This window comes from Gigantopelta aegis, chromosome 11 (assembly GCF_016097555.1).
Source record: "Gigantopelta aegis isolate Gae_Host chromosome 11, Gae_host_genome, whole genome shotgun sequence".
Classification (NCBI taxonomy): domain Eukaryota; kingdom Metazoa; phylum Mollusca; class Gastropoda; order Neomphalida; family Peltospiridae; genus Gigantopelta; species Gigantopelta aegis.
In genome coordinates this window covers 17355271-17367041 of record NC_054709.1, presented here as the reverse complement: position 1 = coordinate 17367041, position 11771 = coordinate 17355271, and the positions used below count along the sequence as shown (strand labels likewise).

Here is an 11771-nt window from a genome sequence, read left to right as displayed (position 1 = left end):
TGTAACTATCTAAAACAGAAGTGTATATCTAAGTAACCAAATTACGAAGCACGTTTATGTTACGCGCGTACAATGAAGATCACCAATTTATACACCTGCGTTTAAAATGTATTGAAATACTTAAACGCACGAAAGGGGTTGTTTAAGTCAAAGTAATCGGCACTTGTCATTAACAAAACGAACTGAACCGTGCTGATGGATGCATTACGAGTGCTCAGGAAGATGTCAAGAAATTATGTCTAAAGACGAGCACATAAACGTACAAGACAGGGGTAAGAAGAGGCAGTGTATGTGCGTGTGTGTGTGTGTGTGTGTGTGTGTGTGTGTGTGTTGGGGGTGAAACTGCCCACCCCCCACAGCGCTGGAGTTAATCCTTAAATATGGGCAAAACTTATAGAAATATTCGAGAAAAATGTAATAAACTGAGGCATGTTTACCATCTATTTAAATGAATCTTCCCACAAAATTAGTTGCAAGAATGCGTAATGATTCGTTTGCAGCCCTATATAGCCGTTTGGCAGCATAGACGTATGGGCTCCCATATTTGTAGAGGGCAGGCCGACGTTTCTCCGAATTAAACAAAATGCCCGAATCTGGATAACAATTTTTTTTTCATATTAGCATAACTGTCAAACAGCTATATATGGTTGAAAACGACCACAACGCATTTTTACAGTGAATACAACTAATTTTGAAGGTAGAATGATTAAAATACGTGGTAAAAAGGTCTCAAGTTAGCACATTTTTGCCCGAATTTGAGGTTTTGCTCCATCACTAGTGGAGGGGAGTTGTCCCCTGCCCCCTGTCTCGTACGCTTATATTTGGCAGTAACACAAATATTGCCAACATGTTATCGTGCAAAATAGTGATTTTGTATTGAGAGTTATCCGTCTTTCTTAAATGATTACAATATTTAGAGAGGTTGTAACGGTAATGACAATTATATTTGGGAAAATTATTACAATATTTAGAGAGGTTGTAACGGTAATGACAATTATATTTGGGAAATGTTTATTTGTTTTTTTGTCAAATATAAAGATACAAAATAATTATTTCCAATCACAAATACATTGCTTATTAAATTTGCATTACTTTAAATGTATGTAATTAACATAAAATCGTTTATTAAAATTTTAAGAGACATTGAAATTTATTAACCTTGAATTCGGACACATAAAAATAGTTTAACTATGTTTTTAATGTTTAAAGAGTCTTATTAAGATAGTTAATATAAACAATAATACAACAACAACACATTTGTTTTTAATTATTAATTTGTTTTATCATTTTATACCAATCAAAACTTTCGGATGGCATTTGTGCCTCCAATTAAATAATGACCCGTACAAGTTACACGCGGATAGCAAACTACACGTCGTCTTAGTTTCATAATATACGATAAACGCAGGTGTTTAGCCACACGCGTACAAATGTGATTTTAGCCGCGTTTAAAGGGACATTCCCGAGTTTGCTGCATTGTAAGATGTTTCCGACTAATAAAATATTTCTACGATTAGACATACATATTAAATATATTTTCTTGTTTAGAATATAAGTGTCTGTATATTCTATGTGTTTCTGGTCGTCTTAATATTTGTAAGAAGCCCAAACTGGAGTTTGTCTTAAAATAATTTCGTACGTACGAAAAAATCGTTTTTAGGAAATAAAATGAATTTAACCTACTACAAATATTAGGACGATCAGAAACACGTTTAATATACAGCCACTAATATTTTACAGTCGTCAAAACGTCTCTGTTAGTCGATAACATCTTAAACATTCCAGCAAACTCAGGAATGTCCCTTTAAGACTTACACGCATCTAAGATAAACGAGCGATGATCACCTTTCGTAAATTCGGGCCGATATGTTTTATAATAATAAATAGCATAGGCGGATACAGTAGCGGAGACCATGGGACCCCCCTCCCCCCACCCACACCCACACACACATACACACACACTACCCCTAAATATATTTAAGTGCCTACGTTTTCTGGGTTTTGTATTTATATATGTGTGTGTAGTGTGGGGGGGGGGGGGGGTTCTTGTATGGGTTTCGTTTTGGCCATATGCCCTTTTCTTTTAGTGCCCATCCCAAAAATATTTTATGGAACCGCCCCTGACTAGGATGAAGCAAGATCAAACGACAGCAGTCAATACTTAGACGTTATACATGTATTAGAGTTTTCTTAGTAAAACCATTTCTTCTTTTTGATATTATACTGTGAAAACTGCTGTTCAATCATTTATGGGGTTTCTAGAATCTTCCGGCATACAAAACGAAATTTAAATCATTGTATTGCTCTTCGATGAAAAATTTAGAAGTAATTTTACAATTAACTTGAAATGACTGTATCAATAAAACTGTTTTTAATTGTCATCAAATTACGTCTACTATGATCTGCAGTCATGTATATAATATTATGATTATAGGGTCAAACTGTAATTAGGTTCAAGATGGGGTAAAATACTGTATCATAATTGAATATTGACGGTTACCTATCAAAAGTAGTTATTGAGGGGTTTTTTCCAGTTTAACTATTTTATCCTCTCTCTCTCGCTCTATCTCTGTCTCTGTCTCTCTCTCTCTCTCTCTCTCTCTCTCTCTCTCTCTCTCTCTCTCTCTCTCTCTCTCTCTCTCTCTCTCTGTCTGTCTGTCTCTCTAACTGCCTCTCTGTCTCTGTCTATCTGTCTCTGTTTCTCTTTCTCTGTCTGTCTCTATCTCTATCTATCTCTCTATCTATCTGTCTCTCTGTCTATCTGTCTCTGTCGATATGTTTCTATCTCTCTCTGTCTGTCTCTCTCTCTCTCTCTATCTCTCTCTCTCTCTCTCTCTCTCTCTCTCTCTCTCTTGCTCTCTCTCTCTCTCTCTCTCTCTCTCTCTCTCTCTCTCTCTCTCTCTCTCTCTCTCTCTCTCTCTCTCTCTCTCTCTCTCTCTATCTCTCTCTCTCTCTCTTATACACACACAAATACCTCTGTTCATAAAAAAATAACAATCCACTCGTTTAATAAACGCGGATGATCTACTTTAAATTGTTAAATAGTGAAACATATAGGATACGCGTATTGCTGGACAATTTTGGTAATTTGTTGTTGTTTGTTGCAGTCATGCTATGGTTCTTCACTGTGATACTCCTCCTGCCGTGCGTTTCCGGGTACATTTTCACAATAGCGGTACTGGCGCCGTTCACGGGATCTCGACGGATGAGTAGAGTGGAAGTCGAGGCAGCCATTAATATTACTTTGGAAAAAACAATAAAGAACGAATCGTTATCAGGTAAATCAGAATGTATCTCATTACAAGCTCTCTCTCTCTCTCTCTCTCTCTCTCTCTCTCTCTCTCTCTCTCTCTCTCTCTCTCTCTCTCTCTCTCTCTCTCTCTCTCTCTCTCTCTCTCTCTCTCTCTGTGTGTCTGCCTGTCTGTCCGTGGTATGTGCTTTCCTGTCTGTGGGAAAGTGCATATAAAATATCCCTAGCTGCTTTAGGAACAATGTAGCGGGTTTCCTCTGATGACTACGAGTCAGAATGACTAAAAAGACAGGATTGTGCATGTTTTGCGTGTATTGGGTAACTGAAGATTTTCTAATATAGTACCAACTGAACAGCGCCCCTAGTGGCCCACAGCCGCCACCACCACCCGCCCCATCTCCCAAGATTGACCACATAATTACCATACATATATGTAAGAGGTTTTGACCATTATATTCAATAGTATTTATCCAGAATTAGGTTCCCAGTCTACAGCTCGCAGCAGTAAGACATTTCAGTTTGATCTCTGCCACTGCACGTACTCAGGCGTGTGCGGGGAGGGGAGGTATCAGGGATCGACCCCCCCCCCCCCCCCCCTGCTCCAAGAGAATTTTATTTTAATATATTTTCTAGGGTATCTTAACCCAAATCCTTGAAAACGTCACTCACCAAAATACAGACATCCCCTCATTGTAATGTCCTGCACACGAACGAACGAAATGTTTCATTTAATGACGCACTCAGCACATTTTATTTACGGTTTTATGGCGTCGGACATATGGTTAGGGACCACACAGATAGAGAGAGAGAAAGAGAAAATGCGATGCACACGTGCCTTGTACTTTTGTCGTGCTCGACTTGGGAGTCCTCCATGTTGTTTTTTGTCAGTGAAATTGAGTTTTCTAAGTGGATGTATGCGGCCATTAGGACTGAGTGAATGTAAAGGCGTTTCTCCTTTCGACAGCCTGCACCACCTGGGTGGATTCTTTTCTAGCATGATTCCTTGCTTCCACGTCAAGTTGCAGCTGATTTTGGTCGATTTGTTCGGCGACTCATACGATGAACATTCTACAGAACGCCACGGTTGTTCGCTTTTTATCTTTGCCTGTCCCAGCCTATCCTAGCATGGGGGTATACTACCAAATCAAATCCCATAGACGACAATAGTAACATATGTGGCTACAACTCCTACCTGCAGTGTATCAATCGACATAAATGCCACAGATATAAATACTACTACTTCTCACCATTAAAGTGAATCAGAAAAGAAATGGGGTTGAAGCTGCTCATTTCTGAGATAACGGGTAGAGTCTATGACTACCCTAGTTCTGCACAAAATTCGAGTACTTTTTTTTACAGATACCCCATACATGTTTCAAGCACAATGCTACTTGACTCAGTGGTACTAGATGAAATAAAATTGCATTATTTTTTTATCCAGATGAAAGTAATTTGTTTACAACCAACACACTCACATTTATCACCAATCACAAGACTTGTGGTGTTCACTTCTCTATCAACCTCGAACTTTGACCCAGTCGGAAGTTATTTGGTTTAGTACTACCAGCAGCACTGGAAAATTGACTTCCCCACTCCTTTCTCAATTCTCCTTTCTTTCTCTCTTTATTTTTGAAGTGTCCTTAAATGCTTCAAATTACAGAAAATTTCGGCATAACAACTAGATTTGTTTTTTGTACCTACCTACATACCTTAACTATGGCCAAACATTGCAAAAATGCAGGGTAGGAAATGACTATTAAATCTGTTATCGGTTTAGTAAAATAGTGTTTTGCTTGTTTCTTCATCGACTTAGATTACATCTATGTACATTTCAATGATTTGCAGGCTTTCACCCAGACTTTGTTAACTCGATCATTTCAACTTATGAAAAAGACGTTTGTTTTGTTTAACAACACCACTAGAGCACATTGATTAATCAATCATCGGCTATTGGGTGTCAAACATTTGGTCATTCTGACTCATAGTCATCAGAGGAAATCCGCTACATCTTTCCTAATGCAGCAAGGGATATTTTATATGCATTTTCCCACACAGGATAGCACATACCACGGCCTTTGATATACCAGTCGTGGTGCACTGGCTGGATCGAGAAATTGCCCAATGGGCCCACCGACGGGGATCGATCCCACACCGACCGCATATCAAGCGAGCGCAACACATTACTAGACTGGACGAGTTTTCCCAAAATGTGAAAGCTTGAAGCAATTTTTGGTAAAAGTAACGGCTGTAGCTATTTTACATAATTCGAGTATGCTGGATCTAAAAATGGTTGTTAACAAGCTGAATTTTCAGTCAAAATATGATCCCAGTTTTTGTAATGTCTCATAATATGTACCGTATCACTAAGGTCACATACCTTTTAGTTGGCCAGTTGTAATTCCGTGGGGATTTAATGAAGAAAGTTGGCAACATAAATCATTTTAAAGCTTATTACAGTAGCATTCTGAAAAGTTTTGGTGCCATTTTTTTTCCTAAATATTTTCAAGGTCATATTTCAAGGTCACGGTCATAGCACCAAAAATGCTGTATTTCGCTTATATTTACACGATGTTACCGTATTTTGATGAATTGTGGTTGTGACTGGTGTATATGTTGTATATTAAATAATAGGACTTTAATCACGGTATTACAACTTACAAAGGTGACATTTAATTTTATTCAGTTTCAAGGTCACAAAATATTTCCTGGCTGACTTGCTCACAGCATATATTAATTGCCCACAAACTCTCGATCTTGGAGGAATGCCACCATGTCTAGTAATAGATGGACAGGCACTTGTAGCTCTTGGCAAGCCTGCTGGAGCAAAAACGTCAGTGTTGCATATGAGGTCACCATACAAGGGAATAGATGTTGTTTTTGACAGATATTGGCAAGAATCCATAAAACCGGCACCACAAAGCGACGCACCAAGACCATTCGCCCAATTCGTCGTGTTATTTTGTGCCTCTTTACATTAGCGGACAAAACTTCCAAGTTTTAACGATAACAAGGCTAATTTGGCAATGTTTTTTTTTTTTTTTTTTTTTATCAGAACAGCTCATTACAAATGTACCACCTGATAAGACGATTATCGTTGCCTGAGGGTTTTCTGATGAAAGAAAAGAGCTGTCATTAGATATAACCACCACTGATCTATAGACTCGTATTGCAACACACAAAGAAGCTGACCTCAGACTTGTACTGCATGGAACCAATAATAACTGCAGCAATTGTGTTGTATTTTGCTTGTGTCACATTTTACTTGTTTTTTTATGTCAAAAACTTTGGATGATAGGCACAGCTAATAATCGAAAATATATTCATATCAAGGACATCTTCGACCAGTTACCCACTGAAGCCATAGCATCTCTCTTGCCTTTTCATGCACTCACTGGGTATGACACTACCTTTATGTGCAACCACACAAAACGATCTGCCTGGAAAGTGTTTCTGGAAAACCTACACCCTTTTTTTCTGGCTTAGGTGAGGGAAAACTAACAGACGAGAAGATTGTCACAACAGAGAACTTTGTGTGCATGGTGTACAGTGTGGATCTGTAGACATGGCTCGCTGTTATTCTGTTCTCCAAAGCAGGAAAACCTGAGGCTATGCCATGCTTTCCGATTTCATATTATGCGTGTGTACAATCAGACCCTTATCTGGAATCAGGCCCACTGCCCAGGACGAGATCTACCTGAAATAGAAGAGATGGGTTGGAAAAGGCAGGGAGGGACGCTACAGATAATCCTGATGACATTAGCTGTCATCCCAGAAGCCTGTCACGAGGTCATATATTGTTCATGTCAAACGGCATACAGGACTCTCCACTGTAGATGTCGGAAAGCCAAACTAATCTGCACTGCAGTATGCAGATGCAGCAACTTTCTCTGATCAAGATAATTGTGTCAATGGTAATCCAATATAACTGTATATATCTGGGCATCTCAAACCAATGGTGTAGTCCATGTATGTGACTAAATATGCCATCTGCATTTACCAGTTAGAGACGTCCTTGAACTACTATTCTTAAAATCTGGAACAGACAATGTTGAGTTGAGAAACTGAACTAATCTGATACTGTTTGTGAAGTCAGTTAACTGTTAAGATTATCAAGCATGTCAATAACACTAGAAACGTGTATGTAGATGCAACAACATTGGCAAACGTGGCTTTCTACAACAACAAATTACAAGAAAACTACAGTTTGACGCCATTTTGAATTTCATTAATTATGGGGTTAAAATCACAAAAGAAAGTTTGGTACATCCAAATCATATAGAATCTGCTTGTTACCAACTTCTACCAAAAACTGTCTAATGCTTCATTTCTATGTGACTTTTTGGAACGTTCGTCTAGTCTATACATTCATGTAGGACCTAAACGTGGATACACACGCCAACAAACAGGACACATCTGCATTTTCTACTAGTTTGTCTTCGCGTATATATCGTGTTTAAAACTTACCTTTGAATATAGGCTACTCATAAGTATATCTTAAATACATTCAGTCAGACAAATTGATATATATGTACATGTACATGCACATACATTTGTAAAATAATCATGTTTTTGTCACATCATTTCAAGACCTTGTTTTATATACTGACAAATATTTATTACTATTTCTAACTGTGTCTGTTAAACGATATCTTCATTTTAGTAGCACTAGGATTTTTACAGTAGTAGTTAGATAAATAGTGTTTTCTACGGTCATTTAATGTATTGCATTCAAACAACGTTTGCTAAAGATACAGCATACAGTTAGTATCTTGTTAAATTCCACCATATTTCTGTTTCAACTGGTGGATTATGATCACATAGCCTAAATCTTGCAAATATATTTCTGTATTTCAAAAGAAGAGTATCCAGGTATGTCTCATAATATATATGTTCAGTTACAAATAATATATAAATAATTGCCTTTGGTGAGGTTTGAAGACAACTGTTCCACACTTGTATATAGAAATCATAATTTAAAATATTCTGTCTTTTGTGACAACCATTTTCTATTTACACTTGTATCAAACTGGCATAACCAAATAAATCCATATTGATTTAAAATATAATTTCCATGCATACTTAATAAAAACATGTATAGTTATTTCCTTTCATTCGCTCCAGCCAGTGCACCACGACTGGTACATCAATGACCGTGGTATGTGTTATCCTGTCTATGAGATGGTGCATATAAAAGATCATTTGCTGCTAATCGAAAAGAGTAGCCAATGAAGTGGCGACAGCGGGTTTCCTCCCTCAATATATGTGTGGTCCTTAACCATACATGTATGTCCAACGCCATATAACCGTAAATAAAATGTGTTGAGTGTGTCGTTAAATAAAACATTTCCTTCCTTTCCTTTCTTTCCTTTCAATAGTTTTCTTCCATTTTATATATGTTGTATTTTATTGAAAACCTCCCAAATTTACCATATATCATAGATTTGGGGTTGAGTTATTTTGCATAATGTTAAATGCACCTTTTCAGTATCTTCTAATTATCCATAGCCGCAGCTTTCACAACAATACAGTAAAATCAGTAACACCAGACTATCAAATAATTTAATTTGTATATCTACTAAGTCTTCTTGCTTTTATAAATACTCGATTTATAACTTTAGTTATTTGTTCTATTAACTGCTTCTTTGTTGTACAAAATGTACCGTTATAACTAAATGTAATATACAAATATGAGTTTCTAATAACCACTTCTTTAGCTTCGCCATGCAATGCAAATTTGGGTATTATGTTATGTTTATGTTTACAAAATAAAATTATCTTGCTCTTGTCGGTATTTTTACCGAGCTTCCATTCATTGTAATATAAACTAAAAATACCAAGTGCCTGTTGAATGGAGTCAACATTTCCAGTCATGATTACCTTGTCATCAGCATTAAACAATAAAAACAACTTTATGTACAATCCCAGACTATCCTCTGTACATTCTTATAAGCCATTAACACAGATTTTTTTATAAAGTCATTACAAAAATAGGAAATAATTAATGTGTCCACCCTGTCTGACACAGATGTTACACATAAAATACTCTGCTTTTGAATTGTCAAACGATATACACGATTTTATTCTAGAATACACATTGTAAATAAGTATGCGATATTTCCTACGAATGCTACTCTATACTACTGTTTGCCATTAGTCCTCTATCCACAGTGTTAAATCTCTTTTTTAGTCAAAATACAGTACGTTTTTTATCTATCGACAAGAAATATTCTATTAAAACAAAACAAATACATTGTCTGCAGTACTATATCCTTTGTTGAATCCGCTCTACTTAGAAAAATTCTGCATTCGCATCCGTCGTTAACAGTATGTTAGACCTCAAATGTATAATAATATTGCTTGTGTGTGTTATTCTTGTGGGCTTTTGGGGGCTTGTGGGGTAGGTGGGTTGTGTTATTTCTTCTCTCTTTTGGGGTGGTGCTGGTTGTGACTGTTATTTGGGGGTTTTGGCTGAGTTTGTTTGTTTGTATTTTTTTTTTTTTTTTTGGGGGGGGGGGGGGGGTTGAGGGGCTTGTTTCTTTGGGAATGTTGTTTTTGTTGTTGTTGTTGTTTTTGTTTGTTTGTTGGGGTTTTTTGTTTGTTTGTTGTTGTTTTGTTGTTGTTGTTGTTTTTTGTTGTTGTTGTGGGGTTTTTTTTTTTGGGGGGGGGGGGATGTTTTGGAGGTGTTGTTTGTTTTGTTATGTGCTTATGCTTTAAACATATTCTCTACCCCCTTTTTTTTTTCTTTTTTTTTACGACAGTTTTGACTAGTGGGAACCACACGATAGATTACCAAATTAACGACACGAGGTGTGACCGTGGATATGGGCTCTACACGTTTGTCGAGATGGTCACCCACAAGATGCAGACGTCATCGCAGAAGATCCACGCAGTGATTGGTCAGTCGCATTTATTTTACCTTTTTTTCTTTTCTTCGTTTCCTTTATATGAAGATTTACATTGCATATACGTACCCAAACAAGGTTTAGCAATTTGCTAAATGTGCTTAAATAAAAGAAAACTCGTGACTTACAAAATAAAATTGGGACATCATTTGTCAGTATAAGTAACAGGAGATTTTCAATACAAAATGAAATGTCTGAGTGTCACGTCGTTAAATGGTAACTGGGTGTCCATAATAGAACATCTGAAAACTGTCAGTAACGTGTCTGAGCACCTTGCGCATTGCATGTTGACAGCTGTATAACGTCGGCTCATGCTTCTGATTAGACGGTGGATATCTGGATTAGTGATAGAGATCCATTTACGCGTTAAAGCATGTTTATATATACGTGGTATATGTATGTGGTTCTCTCACCCTATATATATATATATATATATATATATATATATATATATATATATATATATATATATATACTCTTCAAAAGAAGAAACGCAAAACCACATTGTCGTAACGTTTGGATAATTGATTTAATTATTGAATGGTGAGTCCAATAATTACCAAATGTTGCAGGATTGTTCACAATTCACTCTAGTCCATTGTGAGTAAGTGATAGGACACACCACCAAGGTCAAGGTCATCTGAAGTCAATACCGGGTGTGGCCTCCGCGTGTGTTGACAACTGCCTGGCACCGCCTGCCCATTGAAGCAACCAGAGTACGGATGACGTCCCGGGGGATGGTGGCCCACTCGGCCTGCAAGGCTGCTGCCAGCTCGGGCAGGGTCTGGGGCTGTGGTTGTCGCTGTCGGAGGCGTCGGTCCAACTCGTCCCATAGATGCTCAATTGGGTTCAAATCCGGTGATATCGATGGCCAAGGAAGGACATTAATGTTGTTGTTCTGTAGGAAAGCCGTTGTGAGACGTGCTGTGTGAGGCCTGGCGTTGTCATGTTGGAACACTGCGTTGGCGTTGGCCATAACTGGAACGATGTGTGGCCGGAGGATCTGGTCAATGTAGCCCTGTGCATTCAGGTTGCCCTGCACGTGGACCAGGTCAGTTCTGCCAGTGCGTGATATGGCTGCCCACACCATGACACTACCCCCGCCGAATCTGTCCACTTCCTGCACGCAGTTTGCCGCATAACGTTCACCACGACGCCTATACACGCGACATCTTCCATCATGACGTCGGAGCAGAAATCGGGACTCGTCACTGAACCACACCTGTCTCCATCGCAGTTGAGGCCATTGTCGATGAATCTGGCACCACTGCAGTCGGAGTCGACGGTGTTGTGGTGTTAAGATGACACCTCGAACTGGACGTCTGGCACGAATTCCTACCTCACGTAGGCGGTTCCGTACGGTCTGGTCGGATATCCTGCGCAAACCTGGTATTGCTGCGGCTGTGGAGGTGGCAGTAGTCAATCGTTCCCGAAGGTGGCGTACCCGGATGTAGCGGTCCTGCCCGGGGGTAGTGACCCGTGGTCGACCGGATCTAGGGAGGTCACGTGTTGATCCATGTTGCTGGTAACGGTCCCACAGTCTGGAGATGGTGCTTGGGGACACATGGAATGCCCTGGCAACGGCCGTTCTGGATTCGCCTGCGTCTAGTCGGCCGATG

General features: G+C 38.7%; 1 protein-coding gene across 1 annotated transcript in view; it reads left to right on the top strand.

The window, feature by feature from the left end:
* The first annotated feature begins 235 nt into the window (after window positions 1-235).
* The window catches only part of LOC121385054 (atrial natriuretic peptide receptor 1-like), a 56254-nt gene continuing 44718 nt past the window's right edge, over window positions 236-11771 (top strand). The window contains exons 1-3 of the mRNA XM_041515590.1: window positions 236-272; window positions 3108-3278; window positions 10009-10146. Of these exons, the coding sequence (XP_041371524.1) occupies window positions 236-272; window positions 3108-3278; window positions 10009-10146 (346 nt within the window). The remainder of the gene's footprint in view (window positions 273-3107; window positions 3279-10008; window positions 10147-11771) is intronic.